The 24,963-nt window shown below is 49.9% G+C and overlaps 1 protein-coding gene across 22 annotated transcripts in view; it reads right to left on the bottom strand.

Moving 5' to 3' along the window:
- The window catches only part of PCNT (pericentrin), a 122,092-nt gene that overhangs the window by 31,517 nt on the left and 65,612 nt on the right, over positions 1 to 24,963 (bottom strand). For 16 of the 22 annotated variants that reach the window (XR_010125305.1, XR_010125306.1, XM_063659856.1 and 13 more), the window contains exons 18-29: positions 23,473 to 23,615; positions 22,930 to 23,162; positions 21,774 to 21,936; positions 21,231 to 21,443; positions 15,552 to 15,781; positions 14,925 to 15,041; positions 14,800 to 14,820; positions 13,191 to 13,397; positions 11,279 to 11,449; positions 10,525 to 10,677; positions 2,125 to 3,003; positions 1,194 to 1,349 (exon numbers count right to left, since the gene is read on the bottom strand). Coding sequence is in view for 20 of the 22 variants with exons in the window: in XM_063659856.1 (XP_063515926.1) it covers positions 1,194 to 1,349; positions 2,125 to 3,003; positions 10,525 to 10,677; positions 11,279 to 11,449; positions 13,191 to 13,397; positions 14,800 to 14,820; positions 14,925 to 15,041; positions 15,552 to 15,781; positions 21,231 to 21,443; positions 21,774 to 21,936; positions 22,930 to 23,162; positions 23,473 to 23,615 (2,686 nt within the window). In the remaining 2 variants the exon portion in view is untranslated. The remainder of the gene's footprint in view (positions 1 to 1,193; positions 1,350 to 2,124; positions 3,004 to 10,524; positions 10,678 to 11,278; positions 11,450 to 13,190; positions 13,398 to 14,799; positions 14,821 to 14,924; positions 15,042 to 15,551; positions 15,782 to 21,230; positions 21,444 to 21,773; positions 21,937 to 22,929; positions 23,163 to 23,472; positions 23,616 to 24,963) is intronic. The other 6 variants (XM_063659858.1, XM_063659871.1, XM_063659865.1 and 3 more) reach the window with 2 other exon arrangements.

Genomic DNA, 24,963 nt, shown 5'->3' with positions numbered 1-24,963 from the left:
TGTGTCCAGGAGGAGAGTGGGTGGCTGTGTGTCCAGGAGGAGGAGGAGGAGGAGGAGGAGGAAGAGGGTGGACGGATGTGTGTCCCAGAGGAGGAGGAGGAGCAGGGTGGGTGGCTGTGTGTCCAGCGGGGCTGCGCTGGGCCTTGGACTGGAGGAGGCGAGGTGCAGACAATGCATCAAAAGGTGCCATCTAAGGCCGGGCGCGGTGGCTCATGCCTGTAATCCCAGCACTTTGGGAGGCTAAGAAGGGCGGATCACCTAAGGTCAGGAGTTCAAGACCAGCCTGGCCAACATGGTGAAACCCCGTCTCTACTAAAAATAAAAAATCAGCTGGGCGTGGTGGCACATGCCTGCAGTCCCAGCTACTCGGGAGGCTGAGGCTGGAGAATCACTTGAACTCGGGAGGCGGAGGTTGCAGTGAGCTGAGATCGTGCCACTGCACTCCAGCCTGGGTGACAGAGCAAGACTCTGTCTCAAAAAAAAAAAAAAGAGAGAAAAAAATGAAGGTGCCATCTGTACCTGACGCGCCCTGAGGAGAGGGCAGCTCCTGCACAGGTGTTTCCAAGGGGGCACTGGGGACCCGCCCCTGGTGCACTGGGTGGGAGAAGCACCAGCACCCACTCTTCTCGCTAAATCTTGACCCTGCTACGATTTGAGATTGTCAAGGTGCAACCTCCTTCCCCGGGGAAAGGAAGTGTCAGCTTTTTTTCAAGTGACAATATGGAGTGAGGTGAACAGATTACAAGAATAAATATGAAGCCTTTCAAAGTAAAACAGATGCTGGCCATCAAAGTCCTGAGCTGAGGTGAGGCCCATGGGGGCGATGTGGTCCTCCCATGAAAAGACAACCCAGGACTAACCCTCGAGCACAGTTAAATCCATTTGTATCAATTAAAAGAAAAAAACCCAACTGATTGTTTCTAGAGAGTGGCTTAAATGAAGCACGTATGAAACTTCACACCAGTTACGGACAGCTCGTTACAGAACAGAAAGGATTCAGAGAACATGTCACCGCAGGCACAAGACTGTGCTCCTCACCTCAGCAGAATACCCGCCTCTGCCCAGGGCAGGACCCACATGTTCTGCACCCAGCCTCTCCCAGGTGGGCCTTGTGCCTTCCCCCCTCCCCACACCTTGCTGCCTCGTGTCCAGCCTCTCCCGGGTGGGCCTCGTGCCTTCCCCCCTCCCCACACCTTGCCGCCGTCCTCCAGACTCAGGCGCATTTCATTTTTCACCAAGAGCAGCTCCGACTGCAGCTGCCTCTGGCAGACGGTGAGCACCGACATTATGCCTTCTTGCTTGCAGAGAGGTGCGTCCTTCAACGTCACCAGGACGGGCTGCAGATCACCCTTGACAGAGGAGACAGAGGAAAGCTGAGCATGCAGGAGGCTGTTGCTGGGGCTGCCCCGCGGGTGGCCTGGAGCTGGGAGCCAGTACGGCAGCCAGCAGGGATGCCAGAGGCAGGAGGCAGTGACGTCCACAGCCGAGCACCTTGGTCCACAGCAGGCCACACGGGAACGGGGCTGAGGACCCAGCAGGAAGCTGCCCCGACCTAGGACGACCCCACAGAGCACGGTGGACTGGGGCATCTGAGAGCGGGAGCCACTCTACAAAGACCCAGCTGGTGTGGGGGTGACAGGCACCAATTTCCCAAGGTTCTGCTCAAATACAAGTGGAAGCCTTAAAAGACAACTCCTTATAGGGCCTCCAGCTCCAAAAGAAGAGCTCGCTCGCCACATCTCACATAGGTACTGCTTATCGACAGACAAACCATTTGATTAGAAACCAGAGAAGCAGCTTAAGCGGACCCGCCTCACACAGTGAGCTCCGTTTCACTGGACCGTCCCTATCATGTGAAAGAAAGAATTGTTTTTAAAAGCTTAAAACAATAAGCTTAAAATGGTACAAAACAGTGAAATCCTCAGCCCAGCTTCACTGCGTACTGACCTGGAACAGGCCCAGGCTGGCCTGAGCTTCAGGGCCCCTTTCTCTGCTGTGTCATGAGCCACCACGACAACTGCAGCCCCCAGTGCCCAGCGCAGACAGAAGTCATTAATGTTAAAGGAGAAAAGGAGTAGGAGAGTAAGAAAAAATACCCTGCCATGGCCCTCGGTGGGGGCCTACCTGTGGGTCAGGGACAACAGGTTCCAAAGCAGCATCACAGGAGGCCTCCACATCGCCGGCGACCTGGGCCTTGGCGCCACCATCCACGCGAGGCTGTGGGTGGGCCCCGGGCACCCGCGTGTGAACTGTGGCTCTGGAGGCCTGCCGCCTGTCCAGCTCCACCTGGCACCTCAGGAACCGCTGGTGCAGCACCTGCAGCTGGCGGCTGAGGCGGCCACACTGCGCTCGGAGCTGCTGCAGCTCAGGAGGCTCCGCCCCGGCTGCCAGGGGCTGCTGCTCCAGGGCGCGGCGGATACAGGCCAAGGCCAACAGGACGGCCTCCAGCTCGGCAGAGTGGGCCACCTTCCGCTGGTTCAGTGCGTCAATTTCTAAATTTCTCTCGGCAATCATCGCTTCCTTTGCTTTCAGGGCTGCTTCGAACTCCTGGATCCGGGAGGCCATGCCTTTGACCTCAGCCTCCCTGAGGGCTGTACTGCGCTCCAGCTCAGCCAGCTGCCGCTCCGCAGCCTCCTCTGCGCCCTGGAGGCGCTGCTGCAGGGCCTCCAGGGCCTGGCTGTGCCCACGCTCCTTGTCAGCCAGCAGCCGGCTCAGGGCCTCCTTGGCTTCCAGCACAGCCTCGAGCTCGCCCTGCAGGGCCTGCCCACGAGGGCCCCTGGCCTGGGAGCAGAGCAGCTCGCTCTGCAGACTGCCAGCCTGACTGTCGCTGACTTCGTGCACCACGGGCCCCATGACGGACAGCTCGTGCTGCAGCTTCTCAATGACTTCATGGAGTTGTTCAATTTCCTCTGCTTTCTCCTTTTGTAATCGTTTCTGGTTCTCTTGCAGACTTTCAATAGTGGCTTTCAGCTCTTCAATCTCAGAACTTCTGGTATATACGACCTGAAGAGAGAGCACATTTCAGAGGCAAATTAAATGTATCCACTTCAGAATGTCCCTCCTTCAGGACACGTTACATCCTGAATGCATTCTTGGAGTGAAGACTCCATAGCTTGAAAGACAAAGCAGCCACAGAAGCAAACTGCCGGTGCCGGACGCACCCCTCACCCACCTTGGCTGCCACTGGGCCCTGGTGCACACCTTGTGCTCCACATCTGATCATGAGACGAAGCTCTAATGCAGCCACTTTCCATGCAAGGACGTCTACAGAATGATGCTTTCACCACCCTTTAAATGTTATTTTGTTAATATTTAAACAACTTTGATTTGATTTTCCTGAAGGTGCATTAGATTTTAGGTGTCATTCTAACTCCAGGAGGAAAGTAAGAAACCTAGGCAGAGAATCTGCACCAACAAAGCGGTGAGCCAGGCACGCTCCCCTTCCATCCCAACACTGCTCATGGTGACGCTGGTGATGCAGGCGTCTCTGCCACTGCCACTGCCAGCTCGGTGACACCAGGCATCAAAGTGAGTTTACTTGTGCCGTGAAACATAATCCTCAGCCATGTAAGGAAATACGATTGTTTCCACTTTAAAGACCGGAAAATTGAAACTGAGATATTAAACATCTTTCTAAACCCACAAAAACAGTAAGTGGAAAATTAGGATTGAGATCTATGTCAATATAGCTCCAAACTCTATTCTCTTAAGATAACATTACTGGTAATGACAAAAAATAGAAATATTCTAATCCATTTGTGCTCTAACAATTTTGAAACAATTTGTTATAGACTAATATGTTCTTCCAAGAAATTGAGGGGTTTCATAACAACTCCAGGTTTCTCTGGAACTACCTCACAATTAATCTGGACTCAAATGCAAATCTGGCCTACAGAAAAAACAAAGGAACCGGATGAACCTGTGGCTTTGGTTTGGACGCTGTCAACGACACCTTCCTATGCATTTACCACCGATGAACAACACCATGCATTTAGCAAAAGCAGCATCCCAGCTGCGGGCTAGGAATGCCCACTGCACGTTCTGCTCCCCGTCGAGTGCCTTACTGTGTGCGGCACCGGCCCGTGTCTCTGTACTCTACAGGCAAGTGAAGGAATTTTAAGGACAATTCTGATTATACGCAGCTTTTGCTCATTCCCTAAATGCACTAAATAAACTGGAATCAAAGGGTGTGCACTAAAAATGGTCACAATCACAACGCATATATCATGTTAAAATACTGGAGCCAGCATACGAAGGTAGCTCTAAATGTAAAACACCAAAACCTAAAATCAGTGAACTGAAGCTGGGCGCGGTGGCTCACGTCTGTAACCCCAGCACTTTGGGAGGCTGAGGCAGGTAGATCACTTGAGCACAGGAGTTCGAGATCAGCCTGGCCAACATGGCACAACCTGGTCTCTAATAAAAATACAAAAATTAGCCGGGCGTGGTGACAGGCACCTGTAGTCCCAGCTACTCAGGAGGCTGAGGTGGGAGAATCGCTTAAACTCTGGAGGCAGAGGTTGCAGTGAGCAGAGATTGCACCACTGCACTCCAGCCTGGGCAACAGAGTAAGATAGTGTCAAAAAAGAAAAAAAAAAAGCAAAAAGCGTATGCAAGCATATTCAAGGAACACTGAATGCAAAATAAAACTATGAAATTTCTCAGGAAAATTGGGCTAGGGAAAGAGCTCTCAGATAGAACTTCAAAAGTATAATCTGGCGGGGCACAGTGGCTCACGCCTGTAATCCCAACACTTTGGGAGGCCAAGGCAGGTGGATCTTCTGAGTCAGGCGTTCGAGACCAGCCTGACCAACATGGAGAAATCCCGTCTCTACTAAAAATACAAAAATTAGCTGGGCATAGTGGCGGGTGCCTGTAATCCCAGCTACTCAGGAGGCTGAGACAGGAGGACTGCTTGAGCCTGGGAGGTGGAGGTTGCAGCGAGCCAAAATTGCGCCACTGAACTCCAGCCTGGGCAACAGAGAGAGACTCTGTCAAAAAAAAAAAAAAAGTAAAAAGTTTTGCTCTGCAAAACATACTGTTAAGAGAATGAAAAGACCAGCCATACATTGGGAGAAAACACCTGCAAATCAGGTATCAAAAAAAAACAGTGTTCAAAAGATATAAGAAATTCCCAAAACAATAAGAAACCAAACAATACAACTTTTTAAAACTTTCTGATGCGGGGCACGGTGGCTCATGCCTGTAATCCCAGCACTTTGGGAGGCCGAGGCAGGTGGGTCACCAGAGGTCAGGAGTTCGAGACCAGCCTGGCCAACACGGTGAAACCCCATCCCTATTAAAAATATTAAAAAATTAGCTGGGTGTGGTGGTGGGTGCCTGTAATCCCAGCTACTTAGGAGGCTGAGGCAGGAGAATTGCTTGAACCCAGGAGGTGGAGGTTGCAGTGAGCTGACACGTTCCTGGGCCACAAAGTGAGACTCTGTCTCAAAAACAAAAACAAACAAACAAAAAAAACCAAAACTTTCCGAAAGACTTAAGCAAACATTTCCCCCACAATATGGATAGTAAATAAGCATAGAAAAAGATGCTCAAGATCACTAGTCATTAAGGAAACACAAAACACAAGGATATACCACTACATATCTACCAGAATGTCTAGAAAAAAAGACTGACCTTACCAAGTGCTGATGAGAACGTGGTTACCTGGAACACTCATCTATTGCTGGTGGAATGTAAAACGGTAGTGCAGCTATGGAAAACAGTTAGACAGTTCTCGATTCATCACTGCCAAAACCTAGAAACTATCCAAATGTCCCTCATGGGTGAATGGATCAACAAACTGTGGTCCCTCCAGACAACACTACTCAGCAACTAAAGGAAGAGACACAGGCGACAGCATGCATCAATTTCCAGTGCGTTACAACACCTGACTCGAAACAGAATTCCAGACAGGAAGACAGCAGGCCTGATGGGTGGCCACAAAGAAACGACACAAAAAAAATTTGTTGAGTGATGAGATTGTGGTGATTATTACAGGACTAAATCCTTTTTTCAAAATTTATAAAACTGTATACTAAAAAAAACCTAATTTTACTATGCACGAAGTCTAAAAACAAAAAACTTAAATTTTATACAGAAAAATAAGAAGTATCTATAATCAATGACTTAAGGTTCTATCTGAAAAAGCTAGAAAAAGAAAAGAAAATAAACCCAAGGTAAATAGAAAGAAGCCAATAATGAAAAGAAGAGGAGAAATCAAAGAAATAAAGAGAGAAAAGTATCAGAGCCAAAAGCTGATTCTTTGAAAACATTGACAACATGGATAAACTACTAGCTAGAGAGATTCAAGAATAAAAGAGAAAACATGAACTCACTAATATCGGGAATAAAAGGAGGGCCATCAGCATAGAACTTGCAGATATTCAATGGCAAGTAAGGAAATGGTTAATAAGGTGAACAGTTACAAAATGAGAAAGTATAGGCTAGGCGTGGTGGCTCACGCCTGTAATCCCAGCTCTTTGGGAGGCCAAGGCAGGTGTATCACAAGGTCAGGAGATGGAGACCATCCTGGCTAACATGGTGAAACCCTGTCTCTACCAAAAATACAAAAAATTAGCTGGGCATGGTGGCGCACGCCTGTAACCCCAGCTACTCGGGAGGCTGAGGCAGGAGGCTCACTTGAACCTGGGAGGTGGAGGTTGCAGGGAGCCGAGATCACGCCATTGCACTCCAGGCTGGGTGACAGAGCGAGACTTCGTCTCAAAAAAAAAAAGAGAAAGTATAAACTTCTTTATGCAAAGAAATTTGACAATTTTGATGACATGCACAACAAGTTCCTTGAAAAATACAACTTATCACAACATGAAACAGAAATCCAAATATCTCAGTCTGTTAAAGAAAATGAATTATCATCAGTCTCTCTAGATATGAAACTCCAAATGGCTTCATTGTTGATGCTATGAAAACATTCAAAGAAGAAATCCCAGCTATGTTAAATAACCTCTTTCAGAAAAGAGAGGAAGTGAAAAAATTCCCAGTCTATTTTATGAGACTAACATAACCTTCATACCAAAGCCTTAGGAAACACTGCAAAAAAAGACAATTACGGACCAACATCCCTCATGAACACAGATGTAAAAACCATTAACAAAATATTAGCAAATCAAATTCAGTAATATCTGTAACATATGAAAAGGGCAGTACATCACTACCAGGTATATCCTAGAACCGCAAGGTTAGTTTAATCTCCAAGAAATAAATCACTCGATAAAGTTAACCCTATTAGTAGAATAAAAGAGAAAAATATCATCACTATTTCAACAGATCCAGAAAAAGCAAACTAGAAATATAATGGAACTTCCCTGATCTGATAAAAAGGCACCTGTGGAAAACCTAAAGCTAACATACTTAATGGCAAAACATTGACCACTTCCCTGTAAGACAAGGAGCTGGGCAAAGATGACTACTCTAGCCAGTTTTAACTTTGTACTGGGAGTGCTAGACATTGTAATAAAAGAAGGAAATAACAAAAATTGGAAAAAAATAAAACTGTCTTTATTTGAAGATGATGTTATCTTATACATAAAAAACCTTCAGGAATCCACAAAACACTACTAATATATATAAATTGTGCAAGGTAACAGCAAGGTTAACATACAAAGGTGTATGTGTATTCACGGTAAACCACTAGATAATTATTTTAAATCTCACAATAGTGCGAAAAACCTAAAATATTTAAGGATAAATTTAACAAGACGTATGAGACCTCTTTATTAAAACCTATAGAACAAGGGAGAAGTAACTGGTAAAATTAAAGAAACACCACTAACCCCAGAGTTAGAATAAGCCACACAGGAAGGGAGGGCCCATGCTGAGGATGAGGTATTAGGATGGCTGGAGCCCCGGAGGACGGCAGTACAGAGCAAGTGACAACAACCACGACCACGCCAGGGAGACGGGAGCTCCGTTTCCCCACAAACGTAAAAGACACTTCTAGAAGACAAACATCTTCACTGACATAAAATAGGGTAGAAAACAGCAAATGTGGTTTCCTTGAAAGAATTGGAAACCTAACAAGAGTCAAACCTTTAAATGGAATTTTACTTTCCTTTATTATATAAAGCAAAATAGCATCTGCACCTTTACAAAAAATTAGAATTACAGAAAACAAAGGATGTACGAATTTGCACATATCTGGAAGAAAAATCCCACAAGAAAATAATGGGCATTGTCCTTACAAAGCTTTCAATTCTTAATGGAACTAAAATACTGTCCTTAACATGTAAACTATTTTTTATATATTTTTCATTATATAAGATTACAGTTACATGTCAAATTCTAGAGCACTATAGACAATACAACTTCTTTTGAGAAGTAATCAATGGTTTTTAAAGGCATTCTTTTTTTTTTTGAGACGCGTCTTGCTCTGTCGCCCAGGCTGCAGTGCAGTAGCACAATCTCGGCTCACTGCCAACCTCCACCTCCTGGGTTCAAGTGATTCTTCTGCCTCAGCCTCCCAAGTAACCATTAGAGACACCAGCCACCAGGCCCAGCTAATTTTTGTGTTTTTAGTAGAGAATGGGTTTCACCATGTTGGCCAGGCTGGTCTCGAACTCCTGAGCTCAAGTGATCTGCCCGCCTCAGCCTCCCAAAGTGCTGGGATTACAGGCGTGAGCCACCGTGCCTGGTCCTAAAAGGCATTCTTCAGTGTAACCCAAAAGGCTATTTTTAAATTTTTGCCAAATATACAAGATACCAACAGATACTAAGACAGATAATTAATATCTCAGTAGCCTCTGTCAAAGGGAAATTAAAAGTGACAAACTGAAGACAAACTTCTCCTTTTTACTTCTATGGTCCCCTCCAAAATTATTTTTTTGTCATTACGGCTGGATTACAGTGGCATGATCACAGCTCACTGTGGCCTCGGCCTCCCAGGCTCAAGTGATCTTCCTACCTCAGACTTCAGAGTAGCTGGTACTATAGGTGTATGCCTGGCTAAATTTTTTTTAAAAATTTGTAGAGATGGGTCTCATTATGTTGTCCAGGCTGATCTCGAATTCCTGGGCTCAAACGATCCTCCCACCTCAGGTTCCCAAACTCCTGGGATTACAGGTGTGAGAGCCACTGTGCCCGGCCATAAAGTTAATTTTGTTTTTGAGACAGGGTCTTGCTTTGTTGCCCAGGCTGGAGTGCAGTGGCACAATCACAGCTCACTGCACCCTCCATCTCCTGGGTTCAAGTGATTCTCCTGCCTCAGCCTCCTGAGTGGTGTGTGTCACCATGCCTGGCTAATTTTTGTATTTTTAGTAGAGATGGGGTTTTGCCATGTTGTTTAGGCTGGTCTCGAACTTCTGAGCTCAAGTGATCCACCCTCCTCAGTCTCCCAAAGTGCTGAGAATACAGGCGTTTGAGCCACTGTGCCCAACCAATAAAATCAATTTTGAAAAGTACTATAAATATTATATGAAGAAACAGAAGACTGTCATCCTGGAAAGTCAAAGCCCCAGGCAATCACACCCAGAAACTATGAGGACTTCGTACAGGAGACACAGGCATAGCCAGAAGCGTGAGAAGAGCCCCTTCTCCCCCAGCACTGGGGAGTGGCTTACCTCGCCGAGGTAAACCTGCTGTGCCTGGAGCTGCTTGCTCACACACAGTATCTCCTCTTCTTTGTTGGGCAGAAATGCCGGTGGAAATGGTAATAACAACAACCATATCAAAACAGAGCCGACAGAACCTTACTAGGGAAATATTCCACTGACCCTACAGATATGAAATGTCCTAATTAAATAAGCCTACAGTTTTAAATTGGAAAAATGGAAAATCAATTTGAAAATGTTTTGTTGTTGTTGTTGTTTTTTGAGACTCTCCCACGCTGAGTTCATTCACTGGGCACGCGTTGTGTGGGCACCACACACACGATTCTACACAAGGTCTTTCAAGGGCATCTGTGAAGTTATGAACGCTCTGCAATTTTGAATATCATCTCTACTATAAACAGGTTGGTTTTGGTTTTCTTTTTTGCTTCAAAAGCACAGCTACATTAAAATAAAAGATTTAAAAATAGATTTTTTAATATACACCTACTATGTACCCACAAAAATTTTAAAAAAAATTTGTTTTTAAGATTTTTTTCCCATCATGCCAGTGGGAAGAGAAACAGTGAGTGGCCACTTACTCAAGTCACCTCCTTGAGAAGAGCAAGCCCAATAGCCTCCTTGAGAAGAGCAAGCAACAACCCAATAGCCCAGCGTCTCTCACAGCCCCGCGGTGCTGCCCTAGGGAAGGGCCTCTCCTCAGATCCCTGACTATCAGGGCTGCAATCAGAAAGCAGTTTGGGGCAGGGGTCGCTGGTTCCTCACTCAAGATCCCTAGAAAGCTGCTTCCATGCACATGTCCCCAGGCAGAATTGGGCGCTCTCTGCATTGTCTGCCACATGGGGGCCACGGGCGTCTGTGAAGACCAGAGACTCGCCTCCCCGATGAGGGTCCTGGTGGTTGCTCAGGACTTGCATAAGCAACATGAACTCGGGCGTCACATGGACCTTTCGTAGCTTACCTTCAAGCTCGTGTTCTCTTCCTGAAGTTCTCTGAGGCTGATAGCAGTCTGGCTGTTCTGCATGTCTAATTTTAAGTTCAGATGTAGTATTTCTTCCTTTTTACTTTCTAAGTCACCTTTCATCTTTTCTAGCTGCTCTTTTAAGTCCAAAACCTTTCATTAAAACAAAAGAAGGAAAGTATTAAAAGTCATCTAATATTCTATTAATAATTAAGAAATTATTAAAATAGCTTTGAGAGATTTAAATGCACATGCCTAAAACAATTACTACCTAAAACAATTACCTGTACCCACATACAAACGGTAGAACTGCAAAGAATACACAGTGGTCAGGGCTGGGCACGGGGCTCACGCCTGTAATCCCAGTTTGAGAGGCTCAAGCAGGCGAATCACCTGAGGTCAGGAGTTGGAGACCAGCCTGGCCAACATGGTGAAACCGTCTCTACTAAAAATACCAAAACTGAGCCAGGCGTGGTGGTGGGTGCACCTGTAATCCCAGCTACTCGGGAGGCTGAGGTAGGAGAATAGCTTGAACCCAGGAGGCGGAGGTTGCAGTGAGCTGAGATCGCGCCATTGCACTCCAGCCTGGGCAACAAAAGCAAAACTCTGTCTCAAAGAAAAGAAAAGAAAAGAAAAGAACACACAGTGGTCACAAGCCCATCGCCTGCGTTATCTGGACATCGGATCTGCCACAGAGAAGCCCACTGGACACTGACCCGGGGCTGGCAGTCCCATTGCCCCACTCCGCACTCACCTCGCTCTCGCGCTGCAGGAGCGCGCTCTGTGTCACCTCTAACTGTACTTCTGGACCCTCAGGAAGGCTGCCTGAAGGAGGCTCGGGACATCTGCCTGCATCTAGTGTAGACTGCAATGTGGACACCAGAAGCAAGCTACTCATCTGCTGTTTCTTTAACACCTCTTTATCCTATTAAAAAAAAAGGAACTCTATTTTAGGCAAATATTTGGGAATTCAGTACCTCAAACTGCTGCCTGTTAAAGCACAGACCATCTTCAGCTGCGCCTGAAGCAGAGCAGGTGGACCTGCAGGCACCCGCACTCAGTGACACACCAGGCAGCACTGGTACCCAGGACCCAGCCACCTCCCAGCAGAGGCCTGCATGGTGCAGGACGTGACCCAGAGCCACAGCCTGTGCCCGAGTCCACTGTGCGGAATTTATCTACAGTAATATTCACCAAACTATTACCAATATTTTCAAAACTGACAAGAACTTGCCAAAAAAAATAGGGCAATGGCTGATGGTATGCTCGTACAATGAATATTACCTGCCTAGAAAAAATTTTTCAAAGAATATTTAATATGACGAAAATGGTCATAATACGTTACATGCGCAAGAGCATGACATAAAATTGCATACACAGTCCAAATTTCACGAAGGGATAAAAACACATTTTCTAACCCTGGCATCTACTAAGCTCAGTAAACGTTTGCTGAGTGAAGGCAGAAGGAAGGGGTGAAGCCACCCTGGAGCAGCTGTCACTGAAACGTGAGCGGTGGCCGGCCAGGGGGACAACTCCGCTGCAAGTGCAGGTGATGCTCAGCAGTCCTCCCTGCGACAGCGGAACGGAAACATGTCAGGGCCTCAGGAAAGGCCCCGATTTAATAATTCTCATCAGCACTTACCAGAATCAGACACACTTGGCCGGGCGTGGTGGCTCACACCTGTAATACCAGCACTTTGAGAGGCCGAGGTAGGCAGATCACCTGAGGTCAGTAGTTCGAGACCAGCCTGGCCAACATGGTGAAACCCTGTCTCTATTAAAAATACAAAAATTAGCCGGGCGTGGTGGCACGTGCCTGTACTCCCAGCTACTTGGGAAGCTGAGAAACGAGAGATCGCTTGAACCTGGGAGGAGGAGGTTGCAGTGAGCCGAGATCGCGCCACTGCACTCCAGCCTGGGCGACAGAACAAGACTCTGTCTCAAAAAAAAAAAAAAAAAAAGAATCAGACACACCTGAGAAAGACTCCTCTCATCTGTGTCTGAGGCCAAACTACTAATTCTAAAATCAAATTTCTTACTGAGCCTCACTTTTCAAGTAACCTTTTAACCTCATAAAAGTCAGCTGAATTCCTTTTAGCTAAATGCTCACAAAGCAGGGCACAGCCGCTGCCCAGAAATGCAGACAGGCTCCAGCCATGAGATGGTCCACCTGGCTCAGTGCTCCAGCCCCTTTTAAACTCTCAGACACAAACGAACACACGCAACACAGGAAACACCAGCAATGCAAAACCATCACTGGAGATCTCTTCACTGGGAGCTGACATGAGTTCCTGAACTCAAAAACTGAAATAATTACAAGGGGCTCTCATCAAAGTATTTAATAAGCTAAGTTTTTTTTAAACCTAAAATCTTAAATGTTTACTTTATGAAATATTAAGGATAAATTCAGAGTTCTTGAGACATAAAGAAATGGTATAAATTCCTACTACAGCAAATAAAATCAACAATCTCCAGAAAGGTCAAAGTACTCTTGCTACCCAGTCACCAATGACTTCTGTTTCTCCCTAACGCCGGTGTTTCTGGTGCAGATGTGGTGGCTGCGAGTGAAAAAGGACGCCCTGCCCACTCCCTGCCAGCTCAGCGATGAAGCCATGCCTGCGGGGACACCTCACCACATGCCCAACCACAACGTGGAGACGCTTTACCTGTTCCAGCTCTTTCACAATGTTTTTCTGTTTTTCCACTTCTTCCTGGAGCTGGGCCACTTTTTTCCTGATGTTGATGTTCATCTCCTCCAGACGTTTAATTTCTTCTTCCTGCATTAACACTTGTCTATCTGCCGACTCTTTCTGTATAGCTAATTCATTAAATTCATCCAACTTTTCTCTCAACTTTTGTTGTAACAACTCAACCTAAAACAACAAAAAATGCTTGAGGAATACAATAGACTGTTTTATAAAAACCCATTTTCCAAACAAAAAAGTACCCAAAAACCAGAGAGAAAATAGATGCCCAACGCCCTCCCCTAAACCCACAGGCTGCACAGGCAGACCTAGACCCACAGGCTGCACAGAGAGACCCAGACCCACAGGCTGCACAGGCAGACCTAGACCCACAGGCTGCACAGAGAGACCCAGACCCACAGGCTGCACAGGCAGACCTAGACCCACAGGCTGCACAGAGACCCAGACTCATAGGCTGCACAGGGAGACCTAGACCCACAGGCTGCACAGGCAGACCTAGACCCACAGGCTGCACAGGGAGACCTAGACCCACAGGCTGCACAGACAGACCTAGACCCACAGGCTGCACAGGCAGACCTAGACCCACAGGCTGCACAGGGAGACCTAGATCCACAGGCTGAACAGAGAGATCTAAGGGAAGTATACGGTGATGTTGTGTTAAGAAAGGCATTTTCTATAATACAGAATTTGTTAGGAAAATGAAATTTATTCTGATAGAAAAGAATGGAATACTACAGCCGGCGCGGTGGCTCCAGCACTTGGGAGGCTGAGGCAGGCAGATCATGAGGTCAGGAGATTGAGACCATCCTGGCTAACACAGTGAAACCCCGTCTCTACTAAAAATACAAAAAAATTAGCTGGGTGTGGTGGCGGGCACCTGTAGTCCCAGCTACTCGGGAGGCTGAGGCAGGAGAATGGCGTGAACCTGGGAGGTGGAGCTTGCAGTGAGCGGAGATAGCTCCACTGCACTCCAGCCTGGGCGACACCATGAGACTCCATCTCAAAAAAAAAAAAAAAAAAAGAATGGAATACTTCTCAGCAACAGAAAGAACAAACTATGGCTACACTCAGCAACCTGGATCAATCTCCAGAGAGTCAGGCTCGGTGAACGGTGTCAATCCCCCAAGACGACAGGCACACTTTACACATCAGGATGATGGTAAAGTTTTAGAAATAGACGACAGATGAGTGGTTGCCAGAGAAAGGACGGCGGCATGGCCGTGACCCAGTACACGAGGGTCCCTGGGGGGCAGAAGGCGCTGCAGCGTCACCAGATCCCTGCCCATACTGGCTGTGACACTGCATTCCGGCTCTGCAGATGTGACCTCTGGGGAACCATGTGCCAGGCACGAGGGGTCCGAGTCTTACCTCTTACAACTGTGTGTGAATCCACCATTAATTTTTTAAAAAAATAAGCGAACCTACTAGAGCTTCCTCAGACAAGAGAAAGCAGATGGCTGCAGCTCGAGCAAGAGCAAGAAAAGCGAGTGGGTGGCAGGACAGTCCCAGCCACCGCAAGGGAGCCTGGGCGCCAGCGCAGGGAGTGCCCATCTCGTTGACGCCTCCTCACCTCTCCATTCAGGGGCGTCTGCTGCCGATTTCATGTACATGGAAAGCAAAAATTTAAAGAAAGTTAAAGCTGAAAAACACAGTAAAAGACAGCAACCACCGGCACTGCACGCCGCACTGACTCACCTGGCTGTCGCGAGGGCCCCAGGGCTGCAGCCTGGCCGCCTGGCGGAGCTGCCCCTCCAGCCTCTGAATCTCCTGCTGGAACTCCTCGCGCTCGTGCTCCCGCTCAGCAGCCTGCTCCTGGGAGGAGAGGCAGCGTGTTGGGACCACCCCAACGGGGCTGGCATGCCCCTTGCAGCGAAGGTCTTCCACTGCACGTGCAAGTGCAACTGCCCAGCAGCTCAGACTCCAAATACTCCCCTCATCACAGTCATTTGTAAAATGGAGTTAAGTAAAGAAAAACAGCTCTCTGCATGGAACACAGAGGTACGTCTGAGACTGGTGGGTGGGAGGACAAGAACCAGTGAGAGCCGCAGCACAGGCCCAGCCTGGGCCCCAAGGGACGCCTCCGGGACTGTGAGAAGGAGCATGGCAAGACCACGGGAGGTGGCCCTCAGAGGGCTGCGCCACAAAATGTGGGCAAGAAGACACCCACCAAGAGTCAGCGACCTGGGTGCACCTGTGCAGCAGGTGTGGGGCGCCCTCTTCAACATCCTACTGCAGAAGCTTACGTAACGATCTGGAAAGAAGTTCATGCTGTAACGGCAACCTTTAGTGATGCAAAAAAAATGTATTATTCAGAATTCTTACATCCATGAATTGCCGCTGGTTGCGCAAATGCTTGTCCAGAGATGCCACCTGCTGTTCCAGGGCAGTGACGGCCTCCGCCTGCTTGGCACACCCGCGATGCTGAGACAGCTGTTCTTCTAACTCAGACTCCAAAATCTTCATCTGGGAGAGCAGGGCTGAGCGGTCCTTCTCGGCCTGCTTCCTGGTCTCCGACTGTTCTTTGGTCAGATCCTCCACTTCCTTCCGGAGAGCTAAGGATGCAAACACGACAGATACGGGGGAAACCCCTGCACCTCAGAGGCTGGCGCTGTACTGAGAGGGAACACGACACGTGCATCTCCTGATGGTGATTCAGTCAAAACCCACCGAAAATGAAGTCACATGACTTCGGGGTAAAAAGCCCATCTTTTAAAACAACATTGGCTAAAGCAAATTTTTGAAGCCTGAGAAGAATACTTCTGAGTGACACGTGGGTGATTCTCTAGGAATTCTGTCTTCACTACACTCTCCCAGACAGAAACACACGACAAAGCCCAGTCCCAGCAGACGATGGACGGTGTTGAGTGCCTGGGGTTGTGACGTGTCTAGGGGAAAGGCAAACGCCCCATCGGTAAATCCAAAGCGAATCTAGGTCGGGTGGGGTGGTTCAGGCCTGTAATCCCAGCACTTTGTGAGGCCGAGGCGGGTGGATCACTTGAGGTCAGGAGTTTGAGACCAGCCTGGCCATCATGGTGAAACCCCGTCTCTACTAAAAATACAAAATTAGCCAGACATGGTGGCGTGTGCCTGCAATCCCAGCTACTTAGGAGGCTGAGGCAGGAGCATCGCTTGATTGCGCTGCTGCACTCCAGCCTGGGTGACAAAGTGAGACTCCTTCAAATAAATAAATAAATAAATAAATAAATAAATAAATAAACAAATAAAATTAACTGGGTACCACAGTTTAAATTTCTGTCCCCTCCAAAACTCATGTTGAAATTTAACTGCCAGAGTGATGGTATTGGAAAGGCCTTGAAAAGGTGACGAGGCTGCAAGGGCTCCACCCTCACAGCAGTTTTAATGCCTCAATAAGCGGCTTTGGGAGTGGTCCTCCCACTCGGCCCTTCTGCCTCTGCCCCGTGAGGATCCAGCCCTCCACTCTGGAGGATGCAGTGTGCAAGGCTCTGCCTTAGAAGCAGAGAACGGTACCTCACCAGACACCAAACCTGCTGGCACCTTAGGCTTTCCAGCCTCCAGAACTGTGAGTCACAAATGTGTGTCTGTGATAAATCGCCTAGCCTCAAAAATTCTCTTCTAGCAGCACAACCAGCCTGAGACCTGCGGTGGCGAAGCCCCGGCCCAAGTGGAAACTGCAGATGAAAAAGCGTCTTGGAAAAGGGGGCTCTCTGCTGCTGAATCCTGAAGTCTCTATTTTATTATTATTACTTTTGAGATGGAGTCTCTGCTGCTGAATCCTGAAGTCTCTATTTTATTATTATTATTTTTGAGATGGAGTCTCTGCTGCTGAATCCTGAAGTCTCTATTTTATTATTATTATTTTTGAGATGGAGTCTGCTGCTGAATCCTGAAGTCTCTATTTTATTATTATTATTTTTGAGATGGAGTCTCTGCTGCTGAATCCTGAAGTCTCTATTTTATTATTATTATTTCTGAGACGGAGTCTGGCTCTGGGATTACAGGTGTGAGCTACCACTCCCGGCCTGAATCCTGAAGTCTTTAAGCCATCCAAAAACTAAAGTATTAAATTCATACATGTTAACTGACATTTCACCAGCTTCCAAAAAATCATTTTAATTTGTAAAATTGTTAAGTCTTCTATCACAAACTATCATGACCAATGCAAGTAACATTCTCAATAAATGTTGATGCCACTGTGAACAGTAATGGTGACTCTGCTGTAAACATGCTGCTGCGGTAACATTCACAACCTGAGACGTGCAGCGAGGCCCGAGGGCAGCTGCTCCCCTGACTGCACTCCCTGGGCCTGGACACGACCCAGGCTGTGCTTGGTCCAGAACATCACCATCTTCAGGGCCAGGGGCGCTGGGCCATGCACTGGGGCAGGGTGCCTGCTGACACGCCCGCAGACTCAGGGAGGCACACGAGGATCGCAATCCCAGCTGGCGAAGCAGGTGACACCCACGCTGAGCAGGCACAGGGGATCCAGCGGGCCCAGGCCCTCCCTGGAGACCAGAGCTGGGACCCAGCCCAAGAACAGCTGTAACTATCACAAGACATCAGTTTCTGAAAAGCAGCACAAACTGTAGCTTAGGCACCGTAGTAAATACCGTTAGAGAAATGCTCCTGTTTTGCTGGGGCGTTAAAATGGGACAACCCCACCCATTTTTATGAATACTGAAGATTAGAGTATCGCTGTATTTATTGTTTGCCACAAAAGTTCTGAAGTAGTTTTCTTTAGTAAATAATTTGCAAAATCCAGTGCAAACACACAGCACGTCACACACAAATCACTCGTCTGTCTTTACAAACCTGAGTCCTTGTGTGCTGCAGTGACAGCTGTGCCTACGAACAAGAGTTTGCATTTACTGAGGTGGAAACAGAAACGTGCAGCTGAGAATGTGAGAGCTAGAACCAGTGACGGTAGCGTCAGCATCAGGGCTCCGGGCAACGCTGCTGGCCTTGAACAACCTCCAGACTCAGCGTCCACCATGCCCACAACTGCCTGTGCGACTGCAGGCCCATCGACTTTTCCAGGAGACAAAGAGAACAAAAGGGACAGACGGCAACACCTGAAGAGGGCCACAAAACACCACACAGCGAAGGGGGCGTCACGCAACATGGCAAGGCAGGGCCGCTGCACACAACGGCCGAGTTCACGCCACTGTCAGAGCCTAGGCCCTGCCGGAGTGTGGTCAGGCCACGGTGGGTGTGCCGGTAGCCAGCGCAGAGTCACACAACTGCAGAGCAAGGGTGAAAGGAAAGAAAATAAACCAGAGTGAGAAACTAGGGCAGGGTTAACAACGTCAAAATGAAAGCAAACAAAGAGGACCCCAGAGAAACAACAAGAATTTCCCAGTGACAAAACCAAGTTGGCCCGAGCCTGTGAAAGGGCTCCATGAGATCCACTCCCAGCATGCCAGGCACCTGCCACTGCAGGGCCCATGGTGAGCCGCAGCTTCAATCCTGGGGCCTGCAGGGAGCCCAGCCAGGCTATGGAAACCCAGGGCCCACGTCCACCTGTCACGACACTCCCTGGTGGGCCAGGCTTTGTGGCAGGAGGTGAACCAGAGGCAAGGCAGCAGAGGGGCCACGACAGCCTCGGGAAGAAGCCCTGCGGTGCTCAGCCCCATGTGCTCAGGCCCAGGGCACGACACAGGCGCCTGACACGGGGGCGCTGGCCACAGGGCCCAGGCCTCACCAGGCCGTTCAACAGAATGCAGGCCACACACCCCTTTATCTGCCAGGAGGCCTGACAAACGAGGTGACTGGCTGAAGTCCAAGGGCTCGAGGTGATGAAACACCAGGTGGTCTCCCCCGGTGGAGTGTGGCCCAGCGCCGGCTGGCTGGGCGCAGACACTGGAAATGGGACAGCAGAGTCCACGGGGAGGGGCCCGACTATGAGGCCGCCCCCGGAGAGCAGAGGGCAAGCAGAGAAAGCATCGGGAGAAACAGTGACAATGAACACCCAGATGCAACAGCACCGCCAGGGCAGAGATGCAGGCCCTCGATGCTGAGAGGAATGCAGGACGTCAGAGACGTTCCTGAAAACACCCTGAAAAATCCTGAGGAGATGCAGGAAAACGACGGCCTCAAACGAAAAGAAACAGGATCTTGAGTCGTGTCTCCAGCACCACTTCACTGGTGGAGGAGTGGACCTGAAGAGACTCCAGGCCCTCCTGGCCCTGGAGGTTCCCCCGCACTCCCTCTGTGGACACACGGAGTGCAGGGGCAACAGGGCTTAGAGGCCCGTGGGGAGATGACGCTGCCCTGAGCCCAGCAGCAGGCAACACTGCAGTGAGGACTTCACAGCTGGCCAAGGAAAATCCACCCCAGATCAAGGCCAAGCAGGCAGGCGAAAAGGAAATACAAAGAGCAGCAGGAAGGGCCCAACGCCAGGAGGTGCCGCAAATAAAACTTTGCTAAATGGACCAAAAGAAGATACTCACCAGATAGGCTTTTAAAAAAGAGTCATGAATACGGTATCCATACAAGGCACAACTAAAACAGAGTGTTAAAAAAGACTTAAAATAAAAGGACAAGAAAAGATACACGAGGGGAAAAACACCAGGCTATTCCTTCACCATGAGAAATTTATATAAAAAATAGAACAGGATAAACGAGAATGACAGAAATGAACCAAGAAAAGGAGAGGACAAAGTGTGGGCACAGTCACAGGCAGAGTTTAAAACATCCTGCGGGACCAATGTCTTCCACCCTGGAAAACGCCCCCTGGGCCAAAGAATTATAAGCTTGTGGGACCCAGATGTCAACACGAGTGCCACAGGTGAAAAGGCTGGGGCACCACCAGGAGGCATGACCTGAACCCCACATCCTGTGAAAGGCGGCAAACATGTCCAAAAGCGTCCAACCCAACGAAGGCAGCAAGAAACCATAGGAGCTGGCCGGGCATGGTGGCTCACGCCTGCGATCCCAGCACTATGGGAGGCCGAGGCAGGCAGATCACTTGAGGTCAGGAGTTCGAGACCAGCCTGGCTAACATGGTGAAACCCCATCTCTACCAAAAACATAAACAATTAGCCAGGTGTGGTGGTGCTCACCTGTAATCCCAGCTACTTGGGAGGCTGAGGCAGGAGAATCACTTGAACCCAGGAGGCGGAGGTTGCAGTGAACTGAGATCACGCCACTGGGGATAGAGTGAGACTCCGTCTCAAAAAAAAACAAACAACCATAGGAACAAGAAATCATCACAGGAACAAGGGCAAAAAATCAGCAAGACAGAAGACAGCAAATGAGAATGGCCACGAAAATCAAAAGCTGGTTGTTTTCTAAAGAGAAAAATGTAAATAATAATAATAATAATAAATGAGACTTCTGAATTGGCTGAGGTGGTGCCTGCGATGTCCAAGCTTCTAACTCCAATCTGTGTTCTGAAGGGATGACCCCGAGGCCACGCCATCCTGGAAGGAACTTTTGGAGAAGCTCAGGCCCCTCTGCCTCCCACGTGCCTGAGATCCACGAATGCAACGTGAAAAGCCTTTGCTCAAGCTGAACCAGCTACTGAGGACGCAGTTCCCTGCAGGCTCGACATTTTAAGCTTATGTTTTGACAGTTTTCATTTTAAATACCTTTGAGACCAAAATATCTAAAAATCTGAAAAGATACAAACTAATATTGTTAAAACTATGTTTTCCTAATGAGGGTTAATATCAGGCACTTGGTTATTTTAAATGAAATTTTAAGTAGCTCTTGTTTGTCGCACTTGGCTCTGCCTCCAGCTGCTGCTGTTGGACTCAGAGCCCCTCTTATTTCCACCTCACAGAGGTGGGGACCCTCCAACCAGCAGGACCAACAGACAACCCGCCTTCTCTGAAAGGGCAGCAAAGCCAGTGGATGTCTCACCTGATCCTACACAAGCTTCCCATGCCCAGCGTTCCACGAGAAGCTGCGTGCTAGTTTACACTTGACCCTCTAGAGAGTGTCCCTGGGAGCTGGGGAAACCATGGCAGCTGTATCCGCGCCCCACAGCTCGCACCGCCCTCCACATCCCACGCTCCTTACCAGCTTCTCTGACCTCGGCGTCCGTGGCTGCGGCCTCCCCCCAGCTCCACAGACGGGTGCACTCCTCCCTCAGCGCCACCTGCTCCTGGGCCGCCTGCTGCAGCTGCCGTCTCAGGCTCTCCAGCTCCAGCACCAGACGGTGCTCGGAATCCTCCTTCCCGGCCAGCACCTCCTTCAGATCTGCTGTCTCCACCTTGAATCCCTCGAGGGTACCTTTGTGGGAGACACAGATGCTCTGACAAAGACAGTCCCGGGTGCAACTGAGGAGAACCGCTTGGAGGAAGGGACGGGGCCACTGCCCCTGAGAGCAGCAGAGCTAAGAGCCAGCAGCTTCCAGGACCCAGCTGTAGGCCTCCAACAGCTCTGCTGGCCACAGCAGCTCCCGACCACCCCGTTCCTCCCAAACCATGGGTGCCTCCCATGTTGGCTTTGTTTTTACATTTCACTTTAAAAACCCTATTCCAAAGGCTTCCTTCCTTCGGTGAGGCTGGGCCTGCTCCCCGTGCCTGTGCTCCAGGTGCCCCAAGGCCCCGTGCTGCTCACCCTGAGTCTTGTGCAGCTCCAGCGCCAGCTCTGCCTTTGCTGTGCTCTCCTCCTTCAAGCACTCCAGCAGCTCCTGGTGCTTCCTGACAACCTGTGCTGTCTCCTCATTTTTAAAACTAAATTCTTTTTCAAAACGAGAATGAATTTGGCGTGCTTCTTCCAGCTGTTAAAACACATTTGCAAATCAAAACTCCAGATCAAAAATAACTGAAGCCTACATAAGACCAAGAGAACGCCACTTCTACCCCCAGACCCTTCAGGCCATCACCACCCAGGCAGGGCCAGGCCAGGGTGATGGGACCTGAGCGCATCTCAGCCACCCTCCGAGACACTGTGGCCACAGTCTCCAGTGAGGACCCCTCACCGGCCTCCCAGCTCAGCCCTGGACCCCTCTCCCTTCCTCCAGACACTCCCCTGGCAACTGTGTCCAATCTGGGGCTCCCAGGCCATCTACAGGCTGAGGCCCAGAGTTACCTCTGAACTCAAAACTTAGCAAAAAAGAATTTTTATTTTTATTTTTGAGATAGGGTCTTGCTCTGCACCGAGGCTGGAGTGCAGGGGTGCAACCACAACTCACTGCAGCCTCAGCCTCCCAGGCTCAAGCAATCCTCCTGCCTCAGCCTCCTGAGGAGCTGGGACCGCAGACGCATGCCACCACACCTGGCTAACTTAAAATGGGGTCTCACTGTGTTGCCCAGGCTGGCTCAAACTCGTGGGCTGAAGTGAACCTCCTACCTCAGCCTCCCAAAGTGCTGGGACTGCAGGAGTGAGCCACAGTGCCTGGCTGAAAAAAAGATCTGTGATTGCTTTCCGCGTATTCCTATTTAATGTCTTTTTTAATTGTCTAAAATGTTCTAAAAGGGTTAAAAAAATTTTCCTTTCTTAGTGATAATCTCTAAATATGAAAACACTCCACATGGAATTGCGACAGTGCATGAAGTAAAGGAAATGGGCCTGTTTATTATCCAAATTAAACAAACAGATTCTCTCATTCGTAGCAAGCCCACTTCCTCAAAGATCTGGTTCAGAAAAGCCTCCTCCTTGGGGAGAAACCCGTGCAAAGTGTGGTTGGCACCGGCATCCACTAGGCTCGTGTGGCATCATCAGCTACTCAGTCATTCACTTCTCCACAGGACCCCGGGAACCTGGGCCTCACCTGCCTGCTGGAGTCCAGGGCCATCTCCAGGAGGCCGTCCACGGCCAGGCTGAGGCTCTGGAAGACCCTCCGGATGGGCTGCTCACATTCCCGCACGCTTTCTGGGCTCATGAGAAAGCTCTCACGCATGTGGCTGCTGATTTCAGCCACGGAAGACATCTCTGCACATTCAGACAAAGTTCTGTCCAACTCCGAGAGGGCCACATCAGACCACGTCTCCTCCAGCGCCGGAGCTACAAGATGAGCAGATGCCGGCACACGCGGCTCAGCGAGCAAGCCGGCCGCGGCCACGGCAGCCAAGACGACAAGCCACAGAACTCAGAATGTCGCCCCAGCCGAGACGAGACAGCACCACGTCCACAGGAGCTGACAAATGTAGCCCAGACCCCAGTCTCGGCCTTCTGTAAGTGCGGAAACTAGCAGGAAACCAGGACGGCAGCGCTCCCAAGGGCATCGCCCAATACGGAGGCTCCTCTCAGAGAGCTCCAGGACCACAGAGGGGCTGCAAGCACAGGGCCAGGTGGCTGGTCCTGCCACACTCACCTGCCGACGGGGCCAGGCCTGCGCCCGCGTCATCCAGGCAGAGCCCCACGCGCTCCCCGATCCGGCTCCTCAGGGTTATGGCTGCCCTCAGCATCTCTCCAAACAAACCCAGCAGCCTGCGCAGGGCGTCCTGGAGGGCCCCTCTGAGACAGGAGACACCCATCATCAGGCAAGCCGGTCATGGCATGAGAACCCCCACCCTGGATGCTGCTGAGGGGCCGCCCACCAGTTTGCACACCTTGGCCCACGGCTGCCTGTCCCCACGGGGCCGGAAGACATGATCCTCATGCCCGTGTGAGCACAGGAAGCTGAGGCCACAGACAAGACAACCATGTGGAGCCCACTCAGGGACACGGGCTTTCCTAGGTGAGGTCTTCCTGATGCCATTTCTGATTTGTAAAAGGCATCATACTAGGAACATAGCAAACCCGTCCTGCAGGTGTGCGATGTGGCCGCACAGCGTAAATCACCCAGGAGCAGCACACAGGCTCCGTCTCTCCCCAGAAGCACAGGGTGCACCAGCCAGCCGTTTTACAAGATGTCTGTCCAACACCAAGTCACGCCTCAGCCACACTTTCACAGGAGTTGCGTGGCAGGAAGAGGTTGGTGTCTCCCAGCCTCTCTCTAGGCCTCGTGGACGTGCGGTCTGGGATGCTTCTGTCTTTTTTATTTTTTTGAGATGGAGTCTCGCTCTGTCGCCCAGGCTGGAGTGCAGTGGCACGATCTTGGCTCACTGCAAGCTCCACCTCCCGGGTTCACGCCATTCTCCTGCCTCAGCCTCCCGAGTAGCTGGGACGACAGGTGCCCATCACCATGCCCGGCTAATTTTTTGTATTTTTAGTAGAGATGGGGTTTCACCGTGTTAGCTAGGATGGTCTCGATCTCCTGACCTCATGATCCGCCCGCCTCGGCCTCCCAAAGTCCTAGGATTACAAGCGTGAGCCACTGCGCCCGGCCGGGATGCTTCTGTTTTTACACACAGGGGCTCCCGAGGCCACAGGCCCTTCCACATCTCGCTCCCTGCACTATGATTTAGGGGCAGCCCTCCCGACTGTGATGCCGCTGAGGACAGGCACGTTGACCTGGTGCCTACACAGCCAGCCCTCCCTCTACTCTGCTCACAGCTCTGTCCCCAGAGAGCCCAACCCTGTGGAACAGACGATGAGGACTCATTCGTGGGGACTGTGAGGTGAGAAACCGGAGACTCTGGGCAAATAACACTGAGGGGGAGTCCTGAGGAGGGGCTTGACGGAGAGAATGCCACCTGCTCCCCGGCACACTTCCACCCCCCAGAATGCCCAACTCCTGCAGGCACCAGGGCATCTGCAGCCACCCGACCTCAATACAGGCAGCCTCTCCAGTGTCCAGGGACCGTGGGCTCACCTCTGCGCCCCTTGTGTTTAGAGCCTGGGGCCACCCCGCCCACCACCCACCTCTGCACCCCTCGAGTTTAGAGCACAAACCACTCCACTGGCCTCTGTGCCCCTCGGT

This window comes from Pongo pygmaeus, chromosome 22 (genome assembly GCF_028885625.2).
Source record: "Pongo pygmaeus isolate AG05252 chromosome 22, NHGRI_mPonPyg2-v2.0_pri, whole genome shotgun sequence".
Classification (NCBI taxonomy): Eukaryota; Metazoa; Chordata; class Mammalia; order Primates; family Hominidae; genus Pongo; species Pongo pygmaeus.
The sequence above is the reverse complement of the archived record's forward strand: the minus strand, read 5'-3'. Positions and strand labels throughout refer to the sequence as shown.